Source organism: Syngnathus acus, chromosome 5, assembly GCF_901709675.1.
Source record: "Syngnathus acus chromosome 5, fSynAcu1.2, whole genome shotgun sequence".
Taxonomy (NCBI): domain Eukaryota; kingdom Metazoa; phylum Chordata; class Actinopteri; order Syngnathiformes; family Syngnathidae; genus Syngnathus; species Syngnathus acus.
Genome location: NC_051091.1, coordinates 13,861,083 through 13,885,537, shown reverse-complemented (window position 1 = coordinate 13,885,537; position 24,455 = coordinate 13,861,083). Strand labels below are relative to the sequence as shown.

The window sequence follows — 24,455 nt, the reverse complement described above, 5'->3', positions numbered from 1 at the left end:
CTTATAACCTCCCTCCCGATGCCTAAATAAGTTTTGGATATTATCTGGTAGTTGTTTTGCTTTTGCCCTATACATGATGATTGCTGTTTGATAAGATACTATGTCAGTGAATTTCAATAGTTTGGATTGTATGAAAAGTGGATTTGTGTGTTCCAAGTAGTTGACTTTATGAATAGTCCTTATTGCTCTTTTCTGCTGAATGATAAGTGGCTGTAGTGAAGTTTTATAAGTATTCCCCCAAACCTCAGCACAGTAATGCAAATAGGGCAAGACTAGAGAACAATAAAGTGTACGAAGTGAATGATAATCCAGTAATTCTTTTGCTTTGTATATGACTGCCATGCTTCTTGAAATTTTAGACTTTACATTTTTGATGTGTGGCTTCCAACTAAGCCTGTCATCTATTATAACCCCAAGAAATTTGTTTTCCTGCACCCTTTCAATTTCATTTCCATCTATTTCTATTCGTATCTTTATATTCGCTTTGCCAAATACCATAAACTTGGTCTTACTTACATTTAATGATAATTTGTTCCAGTCGAACCACATTTTTATTTTTTTCATTTCCTCATTCAGCATTGATTCCACTTGTTGGATGTCATCACCTGAACAAAAGATATTTGTGTCATCTGCAAAATTGACGAGTTTTAGTTCTTTAGAGACTTTGCACATGTCATTTATATACAAAATAAATAATTTAGGGCCTAAAACTGACCCTTGTGGAACACCACAAGCTATTTCCAGATATCCAGAACAGTGATTACCCAACTTTACATACTGTTGCCGTTCTCGCAGATAATCCTTTATCCAGTCTAATACTAATCCCCTTATCCCATATTTTTCTAATTTATTGAATAGTATATTATGATTAATTGTGTCAAAAGCTTTTTTGAGGTCAATGAAAACTCCTACTGCATGTTGTTTGTTGTCTATTGCATCTGTGATTTCCTCGATTGATTCCATTAATGCCTGTGCTGTTGATCTGTTTACTCTAAAACCATATTGGTTCTCTGCAAATAGTTTGTTTTTCCAAAAATCCATCCATTCTACTGTTAAAAAGCTTTTCCAATATTTTTGAGAGTTGTGGCAATATTGAGATAGGTCTGTAGTTTGTAAAGTTGTGTTTGCTCCCAGTTTTATAAAGAGGAATGACCTTAGCAATTTTCATCTTCTTTGGGAATGTACCAGTTAAAAATGACAAGTTACAGATGTACACAAGTGGCTTTGAAATCCCCTCAATGATTTGCTTAACTAACATCATATCAATCCCATTGCAGTCGGTAGATGTTTTATTTTTGCATTGTTTTACAATGTTAATGATTTCATTTTCATCAACTGCCTTCAAAAACATTGAGTGAGGATTCCTTTCTATTAATTTATCTCTGTTGCCTACATCTGGCGCTGGAATCGGTATGTTTTTTGCTATTTGAGGCCCAACATTTACAAAGAACTGATTAAAACTGTTTGCCACTTCTTCCATATTATAATTTTCAGTATCATTTATAACAAAATATTTAGGTAATTTATGTTGTTCGGTACCTTCTCTAATAATGTGGTTTAGGAGAGTAATTTATTCTTATAATATTCTTTCTTACTTAATCTTATAATATTAGTTAATTTATTCTTATATCTCTTATATTTATCTTCAGCGCCTTCTGTTCTCTGTTTTATGAAGTTCCTATAGAGTAAATTCTTCTTTTTACAGGCATTTCTTAAGCCTTTCGTCAACCATGGACTGTCCTTATATTTAGTTTTTTTATTATATTCCTTGATTGGACAATGCTTATTATATAATGAAGTGAATATAGTCATCAATTTATGGTATGCATTATTTACATCTTTTTCTTTATATATTGCATCCCAGTTCTGTTCCATTAATTCATGTTTTAGAGTAGCAATTGTCTCATCTGTCCTAATTCTTCTTTGTTGTTTATACACCCCAATTTCAGATTTGAAATTATTGTCATATACTGTAAACACTGGAAGGTGGTCAGTAATATCAGTAATTAATAGCCCGCTTGTTGTCCTGTTTTCTATTATATTGGTGAATATGTTATCTATCAGAGTAGCACTCTGTGATGTTACTCTCGTGGGTCTAGTGATTGTAGGAAAGAGACTCAGGCTATGCATTAAATTTAAAAAATCATCAATATTTTGTTGCTTATTTGGATTTAATAGATCAATGTTATAATCCCCGGAAATAAAAATATTTTTGTTGCCTTTTTGTATAATCACACTTTCTATCCATTCTGTGAATGTCTCAATGCTAGAACCAGGAGCTCTATAGACACAGCTTATAATAATGTCTTTTTTCTTTTCAACACAAATCTGTATCGTGAGACATTCAAGAAGATTGTCCACCACCTGTGTCATAGCCTCTACAATCTTGAATTTCATATTCAAATCAACATAGATTGCAACACCACCCCCAGCTTTGCTCTGTCTGTTGTTGCATATGAATTCATAGCCTTCCATCTCAAAGTGCATTCCCTTCTCAGTCGTAATCCAGGTCTCAGAAATAGTTATTATATTAAATGATTGTTTGAATGTGTTTAAGTAATCCCGAATGCTACTAAAATTTTTATATAGACTCCGGCTATTGAAATGGATAATAGATAGCTTATCTTTTGTTAAGATGTCCGTATTGTACTGATCATTGCTGTAATAATAACATGTGTTGTTTGTGGTGGAGAAGAAATTATTGTCTGGGTCGATGTCCTGATCTATGTCCAGAGTGCTGCTTTAAAGATTAAAGATTAAAGTCCCAATGATCGTCACACACACACCTGGGTGTGGTGAAATTTGTCCTCTGCATTTAACCCATCCCCATGTGATTTTAATCCATCCCCTGGGGGAGAGGGGAGCAGTGAGCAGCAGCGGTGCCGCGCTCGGGAATCAGTTGGTGATCTAACCCCCCAATTCCAACCCTTAATGCTGAGTGCCAAGCAGGGAGGCAATGGGTCCCATTTTTATAGTCTTTGGTATGACCCGGCCGGGGTTTGAACCCACAACCTTCCAGTCTCAGGGCGGACACTCTACCACTAGGCCACTGAGCTGGTATAACTGTAATCAAACGTTAGTTGGAGTTGTTCATGTATCCATGTTACCTGTCCATTGTTGCTTGATGTAGGTTGAGTAGTGTCCCTGAGCATTATGTTTGTGTTTTGTGTTGTTACCTCCATTCAGTTCCAAGTCCACTCCAGTTGAGGATACTTATTCGAGCTTTTCCAGTTCCTCAATACTCCTCACCATCAGTATCTTGGCCTCTTCTGGTGATCCATTAAGCTTGATGTATATCTTGCAATTTCTGGTCCATGTACTCTGTATTTTTTTCATTCTTCTCAAGTGACGTGCTTTCTTTGCAATATCCGCATTGGTCTTTGTCAAATGTTCATTTATGTAGATGTCTGTACCTTTGAGCAACTTACCCTGCTTTAGAAGTGCAACTTTGTGCTTCCTGTTGACAAATTTCAGAATGACTGCAGGCTTGTTGTTACTGTTTCTTCTGGGCAGTGGATGACATGCTTCGACCTGGTTGGAGTCCATAGTTATTCCTTTAGTTTGCAGAAACTCAGCTACCTGTTGCTCGGCTGAGCTTGCATGTTGCTCACAGCCATCGTTACTTGCCGTCACTGCCCTTGCATAAGATATTGGTTTGATTGCTATTCCCGTGATGACAATGTCATTTATTCTTGTGTATTGCTCGATGTCCGCTACCCGACTTTCAAGGTCGGCAAGCCGCTTGTCCTTCTCAGCATTGAGCGTCTTTACCTCTTCCACCAGTGCCAAGATGTTTTTCTGCTGCATCCTTACAGCAGAAACTTCTTCCAAAAGGAAGTCAAGTGACCTTTTTATGTCCTCAACCTCCTCCGTGGACATGGTTAGGTTTTTTTTCGGCCCCATATTGCTCACGTTGGTCGCAGCTCTCTGACAGCTCAATCAGCTGTTCTCCGGTAAATCAGCTGTTAGCAGTCTGCTAACAAACTTGCGGGTTCACGATCTGCTTAGATCGGTTACGTTTTCTTGATTTGGGTTATTTTCCAGTCCTTCATGTGCAGGCGTGAGAATGAGTTTTAACATAAGAACACAGCCCAAACTTGGTGTAAAAGAATATCCGATCCAAGAACTTCACAGTGCGTCGCGCTTCCGTGTGTCGCGTTCGTGACAATGAGCAGGATGAGTTCACGCTTGACAGGTGAGTCACCTGAGCTTTTATTAAAAGCAGATGTAGCGTTTTCAGCAATGAAAATACACCAAATGTTACAGAAAACATGGAAACATGAGAAGATCCCAACAAAGTGGAAGAGAGGACTAATCATCAAACTAGCAAAGAAGGGAAATCTCAAAGAATGCAAAAACTCAAGAGGCATAACCCTGCTCTCTGTAGTGGGAAAGATACTGGGCAGGATTATAGTAGATCGAATAAAGAATGGAATCGGTTGCAGGCTGAGAAAGGAACAAGCAGGTTACAGGACAGGTAGGGGAACAACAGAGCAAATCTTCATATTGAGAAACATAATCGAACAGGTAAATGAATGGCAAGCAACACTATACCGTAATTTTCTGACAAAGTCGCTCCGGAATATAGGTCGCATTAGCCATAAAATGCACAATAACGTGAAAAAAACATATATAAGTCGCTCCGGAGTATAAGTCGCATTTTGGGGGGAAATTTATTCGACAAAATCCAACACCATGAACAGACATGAACGAGCAACAACAGGCTAAACCTGGGGTCTCAAACTCCAGTCCTCGGGGGCCACATTCCTACATGTTTTCCAAGTTTCCCTCGTTAAACACACCTGATTCAAATGATCAGTTCATCCTCACGTTCTGCAGGAGCCTGATAATTGAATCAGGTGTGTTTAACGAGGGAAACTTGGAAAACATGGAGGAATGCGGCCCCCGAGGACTGGAGTTTGAGACCCCTGGGCTAAACGATAGGTATGCTAACGTGACATAAACACAAACGTAGAGCTGAGAACAGGCCTGACGTAACATTCAGAGTTATTAAAAAAACTATTACATAAATAACACGTTTATAAAACCATCTGTGTCACTCTAATTCATTCAATCCATCGATCGTCCTTCGTCAACAATGGGTGCGCGCCGCTGACGGCGCTTGCACTTCAAAATATTCCACAGGCCCATATAACGATATATAAATTAGAAATCAAATAACTATTATAGAAGCAATAATATTATCAAACCATCTGTGCACTCTAAATCATTAAATCCATCGATCAAATTCCTCGTCCTTTGTCAACAACGCCGCCGCGCGTGAGCCCTGACGTCAGCCTCGTCGTTATTCCACAGATCTAGTATATAACTATATTGTAGCCTTAACAAAGTACAAGGAAAGACGTGGGTTTGGTAAACGGCTCTTTATTTAACAAAACAAACTTCCAGGCGTGTGGTGGCGTGGACTTCCAGCCACGGAAGTGGAAGAGAGATCCATAGAATAGGACCGGGCGTGCGTAAAAGCCATGACCGAGCCCCATCCAGCGTCCCCGGACAGCCACCCGGCCGAGCGCCGGCCCTCGACTTCCATCCACGGAGGTGAAAGAGAGCTCCCTAGAGTAGGACCGGGCGTGCGTAAAAGCCATGTCCGAGCCCCATCCACCGTCCCTGGACAGCCACCCGGCCGAGCGCCGGCCCCCGACTTCAATCCACGGAGGTGAAAGAGAGCTCTTTAGAGTAGGACCGGGCGTGGGTAAAAGCCATAATAGTTTTTCAAACCTTCTGTGTCACCCCAAATCCTTAAATCCTTCAAACTCTTCATCCGCCGTGTCACTTAGAAACAAAGCCGCTAATGATGCCGGTAGTACGTGGGGCCCTTCGTCATCTTCGTCATCCCGTGATCAATCTTTGTCCTTTATGTAAACAACTGCCGCGCCACGCCGCGTCGCGCTGCTGACGTCACTTGAAATTCAAATTACAGTAATCCCTTGCTACATCGCGGTTCCACTTTTTTTTGGGGGGGGGGGAAATTTTTGAAAAAACATATACAAGTCACTCATTATAAGTCGCCCCCCACCCAAACTATGAAAAAAAACGCGACTTATAGTCCGAAAATTACGGTACTATCAAAGCCATTTTTAGACGGACTTTTCAAGAAAAAAATTGACATTGTTAAGCAAGGTCGGGCAATCGCGAAGCTCGCAAGCCTGTCACAACCCGAAAAAGGATTTCAGTCCACTAGTTACAGTCTCCGAGGAACGCTGCAAATTGTATTGCTGGGAGTGCTTGTTATTTGCCACTGATCGAATGGTGATTGGAGCCACACTGGATTTGTAAATTTTACTTGCCTAACCAAGGCAGCAACGAGGCATCAAAGCACTGCCGGACAATTACAAGCAACGGTGCTTTCCATAACTTTTGGGGAAACCAGAGTGGATCTACAGCTGAGCGAACAAGTACGCAGTTAAACGGAGCACCACAACGAAAAAGTGAAGAAAAATAGGGAAATCTTAAAAAGACTGATAGACTGTGTCATTTTTTGAAGCAAGCAGGAACTTTCAATTCGGGGGCTCAATGAAAGCCAAAGCGCTGGATCCAAAAACAGAGGAAACTATGCGTCGCTTCTTTCTCTCATTGCTGAGAGCAACACGGATTTACACTTATGCCAGAAATATGACAGGGCAGGCTCGACTTTCAGCATTAGCTTCGATGGCAATAGAAAAGGACTTCTTGATGGAAATGAAACGCATGGATAATCTGCACAACAGAGTAATTGAAATCTTCTTGAAGAAAGAAAGGATGGATTTTGTGTACAAATAATCAGGAATTTTGGTGAGTAAAATGTTGCTCTATTCCTAAATAATATTGCAATTTTATCAGGTTATTTTTTATGCTTTTTTATGTGTGTCACAGCTGTACTTGCAGTAGAAGTTTTATAGACATAAAATAGTTATTGAGGGTTGGATTGATTCAGACGGAGCACTGCTGACGGCCTAGGTGTGAAATGCACGGCCCGCCACTGGATATGCGTAATCACGAATTTACACGAAAAATCAGGTGTGTTTGGCCCTCCGCAGTGGAGGCTCTACCGAACCCCTAGGGCAGGGGTTGGCAACCCGTGGCTCCAGAGCCGCTCCAGAGATATGAGTGCACTTAAGAGGCCCCTACACACACACGCACATACCACCACATCCGCTCACCATCGAATCACACGGGTTTCCAACAGCAATGGTGGCTTCATTCTTTGCATTCATACCACTAGAGGGAGCCCGAGACGCACACACTTGGAGTAGCACAAGCGACTTTTGACATTTCGGCTTTTGTTTTTTAATACACATGGAGGATCTGGCAACTTGCGCTTCAGAATTCCGTGTCCCTCTGCGCCTCCATGGCCCTCTGCATTTTCTCCACCATCCAGAGAGGAACAGAGAAGGGCTTCATCTCCTCCAACTTCACATCCGGGCAGTCCCTGCGCGCCCGCACACGTGCTTAACGTGGCATGTTGCTGAGGCAAAAGAGCACGGCAGTGGCCCACTTACTTGTAATCGTCACCGCGCGCCAGATCCTGGACGTCCTCTTCGATAAGCAGGTAGGCCTGAGAGATCAAGCAGACGCACGCATCCCGTTAATCAGTGTTGGTGGGGCCCGCGGTAGGAGCAGCGGCCAACGCAGCAGCAGCTGCCGGCGCCCGGCCTCACCATCTTGCCGCCCGTCGCCCTCATGTGATGACGCTCGGCCAGCCACTGCTTGTCCCTGGTGTCCGCCGCGTACTGACGAGTGCACACGCAACACGTTCTGTGACTTGTCGCATGCCAAGTGGGAGTTGTGTGTGTGTGCGCGCACCTTGAAGAGGTCAGCATGTTTGATGTAGATTCGTCCTCTGGTCCCGCCCATTCCCAATGCCCTGTGCCAGAAAAGTAAGCCTTTTTTAAAATACGTATGGCCATTTGGCTTTGAAAACAATCAATTTTCCATTAATTGTTGAGTTAAAAAAAAAAATTCTACCCAAATTTTCATCCCTTTATTATACAGTATACGAAGAGGATGTTATTGAAAATTGACAGTGCGGGAAATGCAGCAGCAACATCTATGATGGTCCAGTTTCTAGTTTGGTCTGTGACATATGCTGCCAAAGTCATCTTGCTGGATTCCGTCAATTGCTGCAGCAACTGCCGGGAGAATCGCCGCCCCCCCTAACTGGGTAGCGGGACAAATACATCCCACAATGGCAAAAAAAAGTAAGATAAACTCATCTTAGAAAATTTTCTTTCTATAAGCAAGAAATGCTTATAACTTGAAAACAACAACTAAAACAAGTGCCGACTTACTTGTTAGCTCTGGACCCCAAAACAAAAGTGCTGCTTTCATTCAGTCTGGACGGCTCCCACTAAAGAACACAAACAAAAGACATTGTCTTGAGTTACAGTTTGACGCTAATCCCCAAACTGCAGTCAGTTTTGTTTTCCCTCCAGATAGGCCAAATTGCAATTCCGCTGAGCTAGGGTAACCTCGCGACTTGGCTGCCTCTGGTCTCCTCTTCAGCTACGTGGCGACCCTTTTTGCCATTTGTCATGATTGAGAGAGTCGGCCGCCAAGAGGTGTGCCCAAGAGCTGCCGGAGGAGCAACGCATCACGTTTGGTTCCTCTTAGCTTGCTTTTGCACCTCCCAAAGCTCGTACCTATTCAACCGTTTTGGTTCCATACATACACATTTGATATTCTTGAAGAAAACGGAAATAGCTCAAAAGCCAAACAGAGACCGGCATTGCATTCCGCTGCCAAAGATTCATTCAAGACAGCTGCCGGACAAAACACTCCCCTCTGCGTCAGGGGCAAAAGTGTGTTGTGTTGTCACCTTTGGTCCTTCTTTCTTGATGGCTTCACACTTTGCCTTCACGCTGAAAAATAAACACACGCACACACACATACACGTTTTAATCGGCCCATTTGGAGGTCGCCCGCCGCCTGTGCCGTTATACTCACTGAGCGGAGATGTTCAATGATCGGTCAGACGCTACGGCGCCGCTTGTGCGGTTCTTCCTCTAAGGACGGCGACAATGTGCACACACAAAAAGCCAACATCAGTTTTGGCATGACTTACGCTGGCAGCCGAAAAACTCCACTGACCTGACCGGATGAGAACATGATGGCCGGGTTGCAAAAAACAAAACAAGAAGACAAACGCATCTGAAATATTGCCCAAACTTGTGGGAGACACCCACAAGTCAACTTGGGAATGGATTCGGACAAGAAAATCAAAGTATGGTAGCACCAGAGTCAAAAAGCATGGGGACACGAATGTGATTAGGACGCTGGGCTGGAGCAGCGCAAGAAGCAAAACAGGGCTCGGAAAGGACGGACGGTGAAGGACAGGGACGCACCTTTTTGTGGACCGGACTGCTCCTCTGGCTGCTGCTTTCTTCGCAACCTCGAGGACGCTGCCAACACATGCAAGCAAAAATCTGACTCGGAGACCACTCGCCCAAGGAAGGGAGTCGCTGCTGCTTCATCCGTCCTACCTTGACGCTGACCTCGCAACTCGGCTTCTTTGCCTCACTTTCGGCAAACAAAACTTTGGCCTGTGGTGATAACCGTGGCCACGTGCACAGGAAAAAAGTAATTGTCATTGCCGCACACAAGAAACTCAGTTACAAATGCAAAGAAATACACCGACTGCGTCTCTTTCACACCAAAGCACAAACACAGTCAAACTGCAACATCGTCAGATACGCGCACGCATGCACAGGCTTACATGTTCCAGAACATTCCTGCATGCTTCCTTGATGAGCTGATCTGCGTGCACCTCGTCACCAATATTCTCCTTCACGTTATGCGCCGCCTTCTCAAAGAACTGCATTAACAACAACACAAGCCCGTCTCACATACGTGCGCACACGCGCGCGCGCGCACATGCAGCATACCGTGTGGTATTTTCGGAACACGGCCATGATGTCATCGTTGAAGCTGGGTTGAAGGACCGCTCTCAGGAGGTCCATGGACACCTGTGGGTCTGTATAACTATACACACCCATACATACCCACAAATTCATAATTCTGTTAGTTGTCGGCGTTAACCATTAAAGAAAATGTCAAAAGAAATACTTGCTTTTCGAGTGTCGAAATAAATATAAGAAATAACAGTTACTCCACATTTTGTCTGTAACAATTTGTCGGGGTGCATGTTCCTGTTTTGGGAGTATTATTTTTTTCAATTCTTTCCATGGCCTAGCATGGGAGTGCAGCTTGTCACATCATTGGCGAGATGCAATGCTTTTTACAGCCATTGCTTTTCGCGCCACTTGATCACACTCAAATTTCAAAGTTGAATACATTTTATTTGGCATTTGATAACACCTCTGATCAGACCTCCATGGGGCCCCAGGTAGAAATATGTCAAGGGGCCCCCCTAACGAAAGTCGTCCTGATAAATATATACCGTAATTTTTGGACTAAAAGTCGCTCCGGAATATACGTCGCATTAGCCATAAAATGCACAATAACGTGAAAAAAACCATATAAGTCGCTCTTGAGTATAAGTTGCATTTTGGGGGAAATTTATTCGACAAAGTCCAACACCAAGAACAGACATGAACGAGCAACAACAGGCTAAACGTATGCTAACGTAACATAAACACAAACGAAGAGCTGAGAACGGGCCTGACGTAACATTCAGAGTTATTCAAATAACTATTACATAAATAACACGTTTATAAAACCATCTGTGTCACTCCAATTCATTAAGTCCATCGATCGTCCTTTATGTCAACAATGCCGGCCGGGTGCGCGCCGCTGACGGCGCTTGCACTTCAAAATATTCCACAGGCCCATATAACGATATATCAATTATATATCAAATAACTATTATATAAGCAATAATATCAAACCATCTGTGTCACTCCAAATCATTAAATCCATCGATCAAATTCCTCGTCCTTTGTCAACAACGCCGCGTGTGCGCCGCTGACGTCAGCCTCGTCGTTATTCCACAGATCTAGTACCGTAATTTTCGGACTATAAGTCGCACCGGAGTATAAGTCGCACCAGCCATAAAATGCCCAAAAAAGTGAAAAAAAACATATACCGTAATTTTCGGACTATAAGTCGCACCGGAGTATAAGTCGCACCAGCCATAAAATGCCCAAAAAAGTGAAAAAAAACATATATAAGTCGCTCCGGAGTATAAGTCGCATTTTGGGGGGCAATTTATTCGACAAAATCCAACACCAAGAACAGTCATGAACGAGCAACAACAGGCTAAACGATAGCTATGCTAACGTGACTTAAACACAAACTAAGAGCTGAGAACGGCCCTGACGTAAAATTCAGAGTTATTCAAAAAACTATTACATAAATAACACGTTAATAAAACCATCTGCGTCACTCCAATTCATTAAATCCATCAATCGTCCTTTGTCAACAATGCGTGCGCGCCGCTGACGGCTCTTGCACTTAAAAATATTCCACAGGCCCATATAACGATATATAAATTATATATCAAATAACTATTATATAAGCAATAATGTTATCAAACCATCTGTGCACTCTAAATCATTAAATCCATCGATCAAATTCCTCGTCCTTTGTCAACATCGCCGCGCGTGCGCCCTGACGTCAGCCTCGTCGTTATTCCACAGATCTACTATATATAGATAATATATATTGTAGCGTTAACAAAGTTCAAGGAAAGACGTGGGTTTGGTAAACGGCTCTTTATTTAACAAAACAAACTTACAGGCGTGTGGCGGCGTGGACGTCCAGCCACGAAAGGGGACGAGAGCTCCATACGATAGGACCGGGCGTGCGTAGAAGCCATGACCGAGATCCATGCACCGTCCTCGGACAGCCACCCGGCTGAGCGCCGGCCCTCGACTTCCATCCACGGAGCTGAAAGGCAGCTCGGTAGAGTAGGACCGGGCGTGCGTAAAAGCATTGTCCGAGCACCATCCACCGTCCCTGGACAGCCACCCGGCCGAGCGCCGGCGCCCGACTTCAATCCACGAAAGTGAAAGAAAGCTGGACGAGTCGATCTTTGTCCTTTATGTAAACAACCGTCGCGCTGCTGACGCGCGACCGCGACGTCGCGTTGCTGACGTCAGCAGCGCGACGTCGCGCTGCTGACGTCAGCAGCGCGACGTCGCGCGTCACTCGTCCAGCTTTCTTTCACTTTCGTGGATTGAAGTCGGGCGCCGGCGCTCGGCCGGGTGGCTGTCCAGGGACGGTGGATGGTGCTCGGACAATGCTTTTACGCACGCCCGGTCCTACTCTACCGAGCTGCCTTTCAGCTCCGTGGATGGAAGTCGAGGGCCGGCGCTCAGCCGGGTGGCTGTCCGAGGACGGTGCATGGATCTCGGTCATGGCTTCTACGCACGCCCGGTCCTATCGTATGGAGCTCTCGTCCCCTTTCGTGGCTGGACGTCCACGCCGCCACACGCCTGTAAGTTTGTTTTGTTAAATAAAGAGCCGTTTACCAAACCCACGTCTTTCCTTGAACTTTGTTAACGCTACAATATAGTTATATAGTAAATCTGTGGAATAACGACGAGGCTGGCGTCAGGGCGCACGCGCGGCGATGTTGACAAAGGACGAGGAATTTGATCGATGGATTTAATGATTTAGAGTGCACAGATGGTTTGATAACATTATTGCTTATATAATAGTTATTTGATATATAATTTATATATCGTTATATGGGCCTGTGGAATATTTTTAAGTGCAAAAGCCGTCAGCGGCGCGCACGCATTGTTGACAAAGGACGATTGATGGATTTAATGAATTGGAGTGACGCAGATGGTTTCGCGCTGCTGTCGTCACTTGAAATTCAAATTACAGTAATCCCTTGCTACATTGCGGTTCGTTTATCGCGGTTTCATTTTTTTTTTTTTGAAATTTTTTTTTGAAATTTTTTGAAAAAAAAAAAACACATATAAGTCGCTCCTGAGTATAAGTCGCCCCCCCACCCAAACTATGAAAAAAACCGCGACTTATAGTCCGAAAATTACGGTATAAGTCGCTCCGGAGTATAAATCGCATTTTGGGGGGCAATTTATTCGACAAAATCCAACACCAAGAACAGTCATGAACGAGCAACAACAGGCTAAACGATAGCTATGCTAACGTGACATAAACACAAACTAAGAGCTGAGAACGGCCCTGACGTAAAATTCAGAGTTATTCAAAAAACTATTACATAAAGCTGGACGAGTCGATCTTTGTCCTTTATGTAAACAACCGTCGCGCTGCTGACGCGCGACCGCGACGTCGCGTCGCGCTGCTGACGTCAGCAGCGCGACGTCGCGCGTCACTCGTCCAGCTTTCTTTCACTTTCGTGGATTGAAGTCGGGCGCCGGCGCTCGGCCGGGTGGCTGTCCAGGGACGGTGGATGGTGCTCGGACAATGCTTTTACGCACGCCCGGTCCTACTCTACCGAGCTGCCTTTCAGCTCCGTGGATGGAAGTCGAGGCCCGGCGCTCAGCCGGGTGGCTGTCCGAGGACGGTGCATGGGGCTCGGTCATGGCTTCTACGCACGCCCGGTCCTATCGTATGGAGCTCTCGTCCACTTCCGTGGCTGGACGTCCACGCCGCCACACGCCTGTAAGTTTGTTTTGTTAAATAAAGAGCCGTTTACCAAACCCACGTCTTTCCTTGAACTTTGTTAACGCTACAATATAGTTATATAGTAAATCTGTGGAATAACGACGAGGCTGGCGTCAGGGCGCACGCGCGGCGATGTTGACAAAGGACGAGGAATTTGATCGATGGATTTAATGATTTAGAGTGCACAGATGGTTTGATAACATTATTGCTTATATAATAGTTATTTGATATATAATTTATATATCGTTATATGGGCCTGTGGAATATTTTTAAGTGCAAAAGCCGTCAGCGGCGCGCACGCATTGTTGACAAAGGACGATTGATGGATTTAATGAATTGGAGTGACGCAGATGGTTTCGCGCTGCTGTCGTCACTTGAAATTCAAATTACAGTAATCCCTTGCTACATTGCGGTTCGTTTATCGCGGTTTCATTTTTTTTTTTTTTGAATTTTTTTTTTTGAAATTTTTTGAAAAAAAAAAAAAACACATATAAGTCGCTCCTGAGTATAAGTCGCCCCCCCACCCAAACTATGAAAAAAAACGCGACTTATAGTCCGAAAATTACGGTATATAACTATATTGTAGCGTTAACAAAGTACCAGGGAAGACGTGGGTTTGGTAAACGGCTCTTTATTTAACAAAACAAGAGTTCAACGAACCAACAACTACTGAACTGTAACGATAAAAACATATACAAGTTGCTACACGAAATAAAATATATCAAATACCGTTTTTTTCCGTGTATAATACGCAAAATTTAACGAATTTATTGTCCTAAAATCTGGGGTGCGCATTATACATGGGTACAAATTTTTTTAAATTTTTTTATTTTTTTATTATTTTTTTTTTAAGAAAATCATGGTACAACAAAACCAACAACAGGACTGACTGACAAAGACTTGGAACAAAAAGACAGGGTGACATTACCAAAGACAGGAACAGAAACCAAACAGACGTCATGACAGTAACACATGCAATGATCCGACGGTGAGCGAGGGGCAGACAGGACTTAAATACAAAACACGTTACAAGAACAATAGTGTGTTTGTACTGTGCTCTGGTCATTTCGTCAAAGAAGGGATAATAGTCCTCTTCTCTTCTCTTCTTGACTGACAATGAATGTGATAGTTTAATACAATCAGCAAATAACAAAATGCGTATTACAGGTAATATTTTATTTCACAACACTTTGCCTTGTTCCTTTCGTCTCTGCTGTTCACTTCAAACACGCTCCATACGAACGCAATGCTCTCGTATCAGACGCTTGCTCGATCACCTGCTCGTTTGCTGTCACAATGTACCCTACACAAATCCGAAACATTTATTGCGGCTCCGAGTAACGACGAGGGGCAAGTTTTGGTTTCCAAGGGTGTTTTTATTCCTCTTCAACGTCTCTCCCATACAGAGCCGCCTTTTTCACATGTCCGCACGTCACTTTCCTCTCTTTTCATCTGATCGCGGTGGTGCCTTTACGGGCAGTCGGAGAAATCAACGCCAACAAAAAAAAATACATCCAGCCTAGTTAAGACCATACCAAAGACTATAAAAATGGGACCCATTGCCTCCCTGCGTGTGTGACGATCATTGGGACTTAAAAAAAAAAAAAAGAAAAAAAAAAAAAAAAATTGGGTGCGTATTATACATGGGTACAGGCTTTTTTCCAGCATCAACATGCCATTTTTAGGGTGCGTATTATACATGGGGGCGCATTATACACGGAAAAAAGCGGTAACTATAACATAAATACCCCTCCGTGAGTCGTCACCTTATCGTGGTGGAGGGGTTTGCGTGCCCCTATGATCCTAGGAGCCATGTTGTCTGGGGCTTCATGCCCCTGGTAGGGTCACCCATGGCAAACGGGTCCTAGGTGAGGGGCCAGACAAAGCACGGCTCATCAGCCCCTTATGATGAAAAAAATTAATGGATCACGTTTTCCCTCGCCCGGACGCGGGTCACCGGGGCCCCCCTCTGGAGCCAGGCCTGGAGGCGGGGCTCGAAGGCGAGCGTCTGGTGGCCGGGCCTTCGCCCATGGGGCCCGGCCGGGCTCAGCCCGAAAAGGAAACGTGGGTCCCCCTTCCCATGGGCTCACCACCTGTGAGAGGGGCCAAAGGGGTCGGGTGCATTGCAAGCTGGGCGGCGGCCAAAGGCAGGGACCTTGGCGGTCTGATCCCCGGCTGCAGAAGCTGGCTCTTGGGACATGGAATGTCACCTCTCTGGCTGGAAAGGAGCCCGAGCTGGTGTGCGAGGCAGAAAAGTTCCGACTAGATATAGTCGGACTTGCCTCCACGCACAGTTTGGGTTCCGGTACAAGCCCTCTCGAGAGGGGCTGGACTCTCTTCCACTCTGGAGTTGCCCACGGTGAGAGGCGTCGAGCAGGTGTGGGTATACTTATTGCCCCCCGGCTGGGCGCCTGCACATTGGGGTTCACCCCGGTGAACGAGAGGGTAGCCTCCCTCCACCTTCGGGTGGGGGGACGGGTCCTGACTGTTGTTTGTGTCTATGCACCAAACGGCAGCTCAGAGTACCCACCCTTTTTGGAGTCCCTGGAGGAAGTGCTGGAGGGCGCTCCTTCTGGGGACTCCATCGTTCTACTGGGTGACTTCAATGCTCACGTGGGCAATGACAGTGAGACCTGGAAGGGCGTGATTGGGAGGAACGGCCCCCCCGATCTGAACCCGAGCGGTGTTCTATTATTGGACTTCTGTGCTCGACACGGATTTTCTATAATGAACACCATGTTCAAACATAAGGGTGTCCATGTGTGCACTTGGCACCAGGACACCCTAGGCCGCAGTTCGATGATCGACTTTGTAGTCGTGTCATCGGATTTGCGGCCGCATGTTTTGGACACTCGGGTGAAGAGAGGGGCGGAGCTGTCAACTGATCACCACCTGGTGGTGGGTTGGCTCCGATGGTGGGGGAAGATGCCGGTCCGACCTGGCAGACCCAAACGTTCTGTGAGGGTCTGCTGGGAACGTCTGGCGGAATCCCCTGTCAGGAAGAGCTTCAACTCCCACCTCCGGCAGAGCTTTTCCCACGTCCCGGGGGAGGCGGGGGACATTGAGTCCGAGTGGACCTCCATTGTTGAGGCGGCCGACCGGAGCTGTGGCCGTAAGGTCATTGGTGCCTGTCGTGGCGGCAATCCCCGAACCCGCTGGTGGACACCGGCGGTAAGGGATGCAGTCAAGCTGAAGAAGGAGTCCTATCGGGCCGTTTTGGCCTGCGGGACTCCGGAGGCAGCTGACAGGTACCGGGTGGCCAAGCGGAACGCGGCTTCGGCGGTTGCTGAGGCAAAAACCCGGGCGTGGGAGGAGTTTGGCGAGGCCATGGAGAATGACTTCCGGACGGCTTCGAGGAAATTCTGGTCCACCATCCGGCGTCTCAGGAGGGGGAAGCAGTGCAACGTCAACACTGTTTACAGTGGAGATGGCGTGCTGCTGACCTCGACTCGGGACGTCGTGTGTCGGTGGGGAGAATACTTCGAAGACCTCCTCAATTCCACCGACACGCCTTCCATTGTGGAAGCAGGGCCTGGGGACTCTGAGGCGGACTCTCCAATCTCTGGGGTTGAAGTCACTGAGGTAGTTAAAAAACTCCTCGGTGGCAAGGCCCCGGGGGTGGATGAGATCCGCCCGGATTTCTTAAGGGCTGTGGATGTTGTGGGGCTGTCATGGCTGACACGTCTCTACAGCATCGCGTGGACATCGGGGACAGTGCCTCTGGATTGGCAGACTGGGGTGGTGGTTCCCCTCTTTAAGAAGGGGGACTGGAGGGTGTGTTCCAATTACAGGGGAATTACACTCCTCAGCCTCCCTGGTAAGGTCTATTCAGGGGTGCTGGAGAGGAGGGTCCGTCGGGAGGTCGAACCTCGGATTCAGGATGAACAGTGTGGCTTTCGTCCTGGCCGTGGAACAGTGGACCAGCTCTTCACCCTCAACAGGATCCTCGAGGGTGCATGGGAGTTCGCCCAACCAGTCCACATGTGTTTTGTGGACTTGGAGAAGGCGTTCGACCGTGTCCCTCGGGAGGTTCTGTGGGGGGTGCTTCGGGAGTACGGGGTACCGAGCCAACTGATAAGGGCGGTTCGGTCCCTGTATCACCGTTGCCAGAGTTTGGTCCGCATTTCCGGCAGTAAGTCGGATTCGTTCCCGGTGAGGGTTGGACTCCGCCAAGGCTGCCCTTTGTCACCGATTCTGTTCATAATTTTTATGGACAGAATTTCTAGGTGCAGCCGAGGCGTTGAGGGTGTCCGGTTTGGGGACCTCAGCATCGCGTCTCTGCTTTTTGCAGACGACGTTGTGCTGTTGGCCTCTTCAGGCCGTGATCTCCAGCTCTCACTGGAGCGGTTCGCAGCAGAGTGTGAAGCGGTCGGGATGAGGGTCAGCACCTCCAAATCCGAGTCCATGGTCCTCGATCGGAAAAGGGTGGAATGCCCTCTCCGGATCGGGGATGAGATCCTGCCCCAAGTGGAGGAGTTTAAGTATCTTGGGGTCTTGTTCACGAGTGAGGGGAGGATGGAGCGCGAGATCAACAGGCGGATCGGTGCAGCTTCGGCAGTAATGCAGACTCTGTACCGGTCCGTCGTGGTAAAGAGAGAGCTGAGCCAAAAGGCAAAGCTCTCAATTTACCGGCCGATTTACGCTCCTACCCTCACCTATGGTCACGAGCTATGGGTCGTGACCGAAAGAACGAGATCCCGGATACAAGCGGCCGAAATGAGTTTTCTCCGCAGGATGTCCGGGCTCTCCCTTAGAGATAGGGTGAGAAGTTCGGTCATCCGGGAGAGACTCGGAGTAGAGTCGCTACTCCTCCACGTTGAGAGGAGCCAGATGAGGTGGCTCGGGCATCTCATCAGGATGCCTCCTGGACGCCTCCCTGGGGAGGTGTTCCGGGCATGTCCCACCGGTAGGAGACCCCGGGGACGACCCAGGACGCGCTGGAGAGACTAAGTCTCTCGGCTGGCCTGGGAACGCCTTGGGATCCCCCGGGATGAGCTAGATGAAGTGGCTGGGGAGAGGGAAGTCTGGGAGTCCCTCCTGAAGCTGCTGCCCCCGCGACCCGACCCCGGATAAGCGGAAGAAGATGGATGGATGGATGGATAACATAAATAGTTCACCGCCACACGGCTCCAAGCACCGGCGTGGACTTCCAGGCGTGTGGCGGCGTGGACTTCCATCCCCGGAGGTGGCACTTCCAGCCACGGATGTGGCCTACGTAGAGTAGGACCGGGCGTGCGTAGGAGCAGTGTCCGAGCCCCATCCACCGTCCCCGGACAGCCACCCGGCCGAGCGCCGGCCCCCGACTTCCATCCACGGAGGTGAAAGAGAGCTCCCTAGAGTAGGACTGGCCGTGCGTAAAAGCCATGTCCAAGCCCCACCCACCGTGCCCGGACAGCCATCCGGCCGAGCGCCGGCCCCCGACTTCCATCCACTGAGGTGAAAGAGAGCTCCGTAGAGTAGGACCAGGCGTGCGTAAAAGCCATAATAGTTTTTCAAACATTCTGTGGCACTCCAAATCATTAAATCCTTCAAACTCTTCGTCCTCCGTGTCACTTACAAAGCCGCTAATGATGCCGGTAGTAGGTGCGGCCCTTTGTCATCTTCGTCATCCCGTGATCGAATCTTTGTCCTTTATGTAAACAACCGCCGCGCCGCTGATGTCACTTGAAATTCAAATTACAGTAATCCCTTGCTACATCGCGGTTTCATTTTTTTTCCTTTAGAATTTTGAACATTTGTGAAAAAATTCACATATAAGTCACTCCTCAGTATAAGTCGCCCCCCCCACCCAAACTTTGGAAAAAAACGCGACTTATAGTCCAAAAAATACAGTATGCCAGCCTTGCACACCACTCATCACTTGCAAGCAGCTGTGCGTAATCTGACCCCTCATTTCAGAAACACTTTGAGTTCCTTCCGCAGCTCATACACACGGGCCAGCACCTTGCCGCGCGACAACCATCGGGCCTCCGTATGAAACAGCAAGATCTTATGCTCCGCACCCATTTCCTCACACAAAGATGCAAAGATGCGACTTTTCACAGGTCGTGTCTTCACAAAGTTTACCATGTGCACAACATCATTCAACACAGGGGCTAGGTCTGCTGGTAAAGTCTTGGCCACGAGTGCCTCACGGTGTAAGAAACAGTGCGTAACAATCACATCTGGGTTTCTTTCCTTCACTCTGCTTACAAAGCCTTTGTTGCGCCCGACCATGGCTGCAGCTCCATCAGTGCAAACACTCGTGCAGTTTTCCCACTTAAGTCCTCCTTGTTCAAGATATTCTGATGTGACCCGACAAATTTCCTCTCCTGTTGTCTTTTCTGGCAATGCCTTGCAAAATAGGAAGTTTTCTCTGATTGCGTCTCCATCCACAAAACGCACATTGGCCAAGAGTTGAGCATGTCCACTAATATCAGTACACTCGTCAAGTTGCAACGCAAATTTCTCACTGATACGGATCTTTTCCAAAACCACACTTTCGATGTCTGCAGACATGTCATCACTATGTCTGGAAATTGTTTTATCTGAGAGAGGGACTTTGGCTATTTCTTTAACTGCTTCAGGTCCGAGCATCTCATTTACAATGACTTTGCAGGCGGGTAATATTAATGCGTCTGCCACAGTGTGGGACTTTTATGATTTAGCTATAAGTTCAGCTATGTGGTAGCTAGTGTTAAGGGCTCTCACATTTACTTTTGTGTTTTATTTCATAAAAGTTGCCTGTTTCTCCATGTGTGTACACAGGCGAACAAAATAGTCTGCATTCTTGTTTTGAAGCGAAGGGTGTTTTGTTTGGAGATGGCGTTTAAGCTTGCTTGGTACCATAGCATTGTTAGATAGCTTTTCACCACATACCAAGCACAACGGAGTCTGTGTCATTGCATCCCCGGTAAAAGTAAATCTGAATGAAATATAACTCTCATTGTATTGCCTCGAGCTCACGGTATTTGCCTTCTTTCTCATACTAGGGCCTTCATCTGGGTCTGAATTTTGTCCAGGCCCCAGATCGGAGTTAGCATTTTTTCTTTTCAAAAACTTCTCCATCACCGTCAGCACAGTCTTGCTAGCCACAATGCTCTCACTGGTATCTGTCACATTCATGCATCTCTTGTCTTAACATACAATGCAATTTGCTCCCTGCTGCCATCTAGTGATAAGAAATCATTACATGATTACGCTGCCAGTCACTACTACAGCACAGACACTCGACAATGGCATATTATCTGCAGATAATTAATTCGTTTTCAAAAAATATTTTTAGACCAATTAGGTGAAATTGGATAATTTTCCACGGCACACCTGACGATCACTCACGGCACACTAGTGTGCCGTGGCACAGTGGTTGACAAACACTGGGCTAAACCACAGGTGTCAAACTCAAGGCCCGGGGGCCAGATACAGCCAGCCACATCATTTTATGTGGCCCGTGAAGACAAATTGTGCATCAAATTCGTGTGTCATTACTAGAATTGCAAATTGTGTTCATTTTTAATAATATCTGTTTTTTTAAATACCGTAATTTTCCATGTATAATACGCCCCCATGTATAATACGCACCCTAAAAATGGCATGTCGATGCTGGAAAAAAGCCTGTACCCATGTATAATACGCACCCAAATTTTGACTCTTACTTACTTAAGTCCGTAAACGTAAAATTATTTCAGAAAAAAGATCATCTTTGGGAACAACCGGATGTTATTCTGCCGGTCAGTATCACTGCGCATGCGCTAGCAAACTCGATAGCGGAGAAATGTTTCGGATTTGTGTAGGGTACATTATGACAGCAAACGAGCAGGTGATCGAGCAAGCGTCTGATACGAGAGCATTGTGTTCGTATGGAGTGTGTTTGAAGTGAACAGCAGAGAGGAAAGGAACAAGGCAAAGTGTTGTGAAATAAAATATTACCTGTAATACGCATTTAGGTAGCGAACTGAACTCTCGCTCTTTATATAGCGGACGTGTCTTGCGCATCCGTTCTGCGCATCTGTAATGGCGGCCTCCGTATGATATCCGGTTTGCGATGGAGATTAAAAAACAAACAATATTTGACAATAACACACCATCAAGGATTGGACCATCGCATCAAACGGTGTGTCGTCAATTATGAATTTTACTGACTAAGTGTGTTGTGCAGGATGGCTGAATGTGATGCGCGATTGACAACAAACAAGAAGAAAGGTGATTTCAAGTTTTATTTCGAGGGAAAATTGTTGTACCCATGTATAATGCGCACCCCAGATTTTAGGACAATAAATTAGTTACATTTTGCGCAGGGGGAGCAGAACAAATCCGTAACTTTTCTGCATTTGGCCGCGTCCACCTCCAGCCAGCGCCTTTCTTTTTTTGTCCCTCTCCGCACCGCCTTTCCTCTTCTTTTTACCATGTTCGAAGTCCATTAACCTCACTTGCACCGCTCGCTAGCTACAGCAGCCAGCACCTGACATAGTAACACACCCCTTCCTCCACACGCGCTGTGTGGTTGATACGGACTGTGGGGGCGGGTGTTAATTAATACAAACCAATCATCTTTCCCTCCTCACATGCTCCTGGCCTGAGTGACCTGGCCTGTCTCTCTGATAGGCGCGCCGCCGCACCGGCACTTAAAAAAACAAAACAAAACAAAAAAACAGAGAGACGCAGGCCAGCAGGCCTATCCTAGGCCGGCGCTTCGGGAATACTCCCGGTTCTCCCGATGATCAGTCCGGGCGTGTTAAAGGATAATTAGACATCCACTGCATTAGGTGGGAGTGGCGGTATCGCTGTAATTGTGTGCGCAAGGAGTATTCGCTCTACAGTATAGAGCGCACGGAACATGCGCACAAACAGCACAGAGCAGGCGATAAAAAGTGCAGTGGGACACCATGGAAAAATATTTAACAGGGTTGAAACAGTGACGTGCGGTGAGGTTCATGACTGGGGAGTCACTGACGTCAAATGATACAAAATTATTGAAATTAAAAGGAAAATGACTTCATAATAAACACTATTGAATTTGTTTTTCCCCTTTTCATGATAGCAGGGGAGGTGTAGCCTCCCTTGCCTCCTCTGACCGCATGTCCCTGGGTTGAAAAGAACGACAGAGAGAGACGGAGATAAGAGAATTGAGAGTCACATGAAAGCTAAGACAAGAAAATATGACGAAGCGTACGTAGCGCTCGGCTTCAGTGTGACTACGATGGGAGACGAGGAAAGACCGGTGTGTTTACTGTGCCTTACAATGTTGGCAGCGGACAGTATGAAACCAAATAAATTAAGGCGGCACTTAAAGTCATTGCACCCCAATCATGCTGATAGGATGCTCGAGGTTTTTCAGCGAAAACGGGCTGAATATTGCCAACAATCATCCCACTTTGTGAATGCTACTTCAGTCAATCAGCAAGCACTGTAAGCATCATATAAAGCAGCGTACCAAATTGCTCAGTGCAAAAAAAAAAAACCCACAACATTGCAGAAGAGCTGTTACTACCTGCAGCTGTGGATAATGGTCTCCGTCATGCTGCCTCATTTTGATTAAAAAAACAGCACATTTTTGTTTTGTAGGTTAAAATGTTTTATATATTGTGCTCCTGAGTTAGTTGCTGATTACTTTGAATTTAATATTTATTGCTGTTATTTAATTCAATATTAAGTATGTTTATTATTATTTTATTGTATTTTTTTTAGCATAAAATGGCAGTTGATCAAGAATGTTTATAGTTTAAATGATTATAATTGATTTTTTAATTTCAGGCAAAGTGATGCACATTGAATCTGTTCTGTTACAGACTAAAAAACTGTTATTAATAAAGTTATTCTTTATTGTAAGTTGATCTTTTTTATTTATTTTTGTTTACTTTAATGTTAATACCATGGGGGGGGCGCGAAATGTTTTCTCCCTAGGGGGGGGGGCATCACAGAACATGATTGAGAAGCACTGCTCTACGGCAACTCCAATCGGCAACCTAAATGAGATTATCCCTATGAAACAAGCGTCAATGGTATTAATTTCCCCTTCACCGTCCGTCCCTTTCCTCTTCTTTGCAACAGACTACGAGTGTGTTACCTGACGGCCATGTGCGAGCGTCGTCCTCTCCTGTGAACGTGTCTGTGTTTAATCATCAAGTTCCACGGCTTCTGACCCAAACAAAGAGGAAGACGCCATTCAGTAGTCACCAATTCAGTAGTCAGTAGCGCGCATGGGCGTCTTCGTTTCGCCCATTTGTCCCTCTTACCGACGGCTGCTGGCTTTCGTCCGCCTGCGATCGCTTTGCTTGTTTGCCTTCCATCGCAAAGGCCCTCCAGCTAGCACGCGAACGAGCGGCTAGGCTAACAGCAGCTATAAGCTCTGAAAACAGCGCCAAATAAACCGTTAGCGGCAGCTAGGAACAAGTGTCGTTAAACGTCTAATATAACGACTTCGAGTGACTGCAAACGGCGCCAAAACGTTATTCGGATCGAGTTCTCCGTGCGAGGGATGGGTCACCTGTGACTTCTCGAATACGCTGGGAAATTCGCACTGAGATTAAAAAGGCACAGCGCGGTCTACTTCCGCTCATTTCCGAAAGCAGCCAGCACTAGCGCCAAGCCGGGGCGCCGAGTGCGCACACTGGCACTCCGTTTAGGTGGACTCTGAGTTTCCGAACAGCAAACTCGGGCAAAACACTCTTGAACTCGTGCGGAGTCTTTTCCGAACGCGTCCTTGGTTCCCGGATTGGACGCAAATTTGCGCAAATAGCTTCTGGTGGCTACGTGGCAAGCGACTGCTTGCGATCGCAATTCAGAACTGCTACTGGGGATGGCTGATGGTACCCCTGTCTTGTGTGCACTGTGCAGGCTCTAGGAATTAGATTCCTGCATTTGACGGTGTGTATGTGTGTGTGATTTATATAATAAATAAAAAAAATCTGACAGTGTGAAAG

The 24,455-nt window shown here is 46.1% G+C and overlaps 1 protein-coding gene across 6 annotated transcripts; it reads right to left on the bottom strand.

The window, feature by feature from the left end:
- Window positions 1-6,495: 6,495 nt before the first annotated feature.
- LOC119123441 (deoxynucleotidyltransferase terminal-interacting protein 1) lies at window positions 6,496-24,311 on the bottom strand. Of its 6 annotated transcripts, none has more exons than XM_037252594.1 (14): window positions 24,020-24,309; window positions 23,769-23,881; window positions 23,600-23,667; window positions 9,882-9,978; window positions 9,713-9,811; window positions 9,480-9,539; window positions 9,342-9,398; window positions 8,944-9,002; window positions 8,816-8,858; window positions 8,289-8,347; window positions 7,804-7,864; window positions 7,659-7,730; window positions 7,500-7,555; window positions 6,496-7,429 (listed from the first exon to the last, which is right to left on the bottom strand). In XM_037252594.1, the coding sequence occupies exons 1-14, from the start codon at window positions 24,090-24,092 to the stop codon at window positions 7,321-7,323; spliced, it is 1,026 nt and encodes a 341-aa protein (XP_037108489.1). In that variant the 5' UTR covers window positions 24,093-24,309; the 3' UTR covers window positions 6,496-7,320. The 6 variants fall into 6 exon arrangements, with proteins under 6 accessions (XP_037108489.1, XP_037108488.1, XP_037108493.1 ...); XM_037252593.1 differs by having other exon boundaries at window positions 23,600-23,670; window positions 24,020-24,308; XM_037252598.1 differs by having other exon boundaries at window positions 23,953-24,307.
- Between the last annotated feature and the right edge of the window lie 144 nt (window positions 24,312-24,455).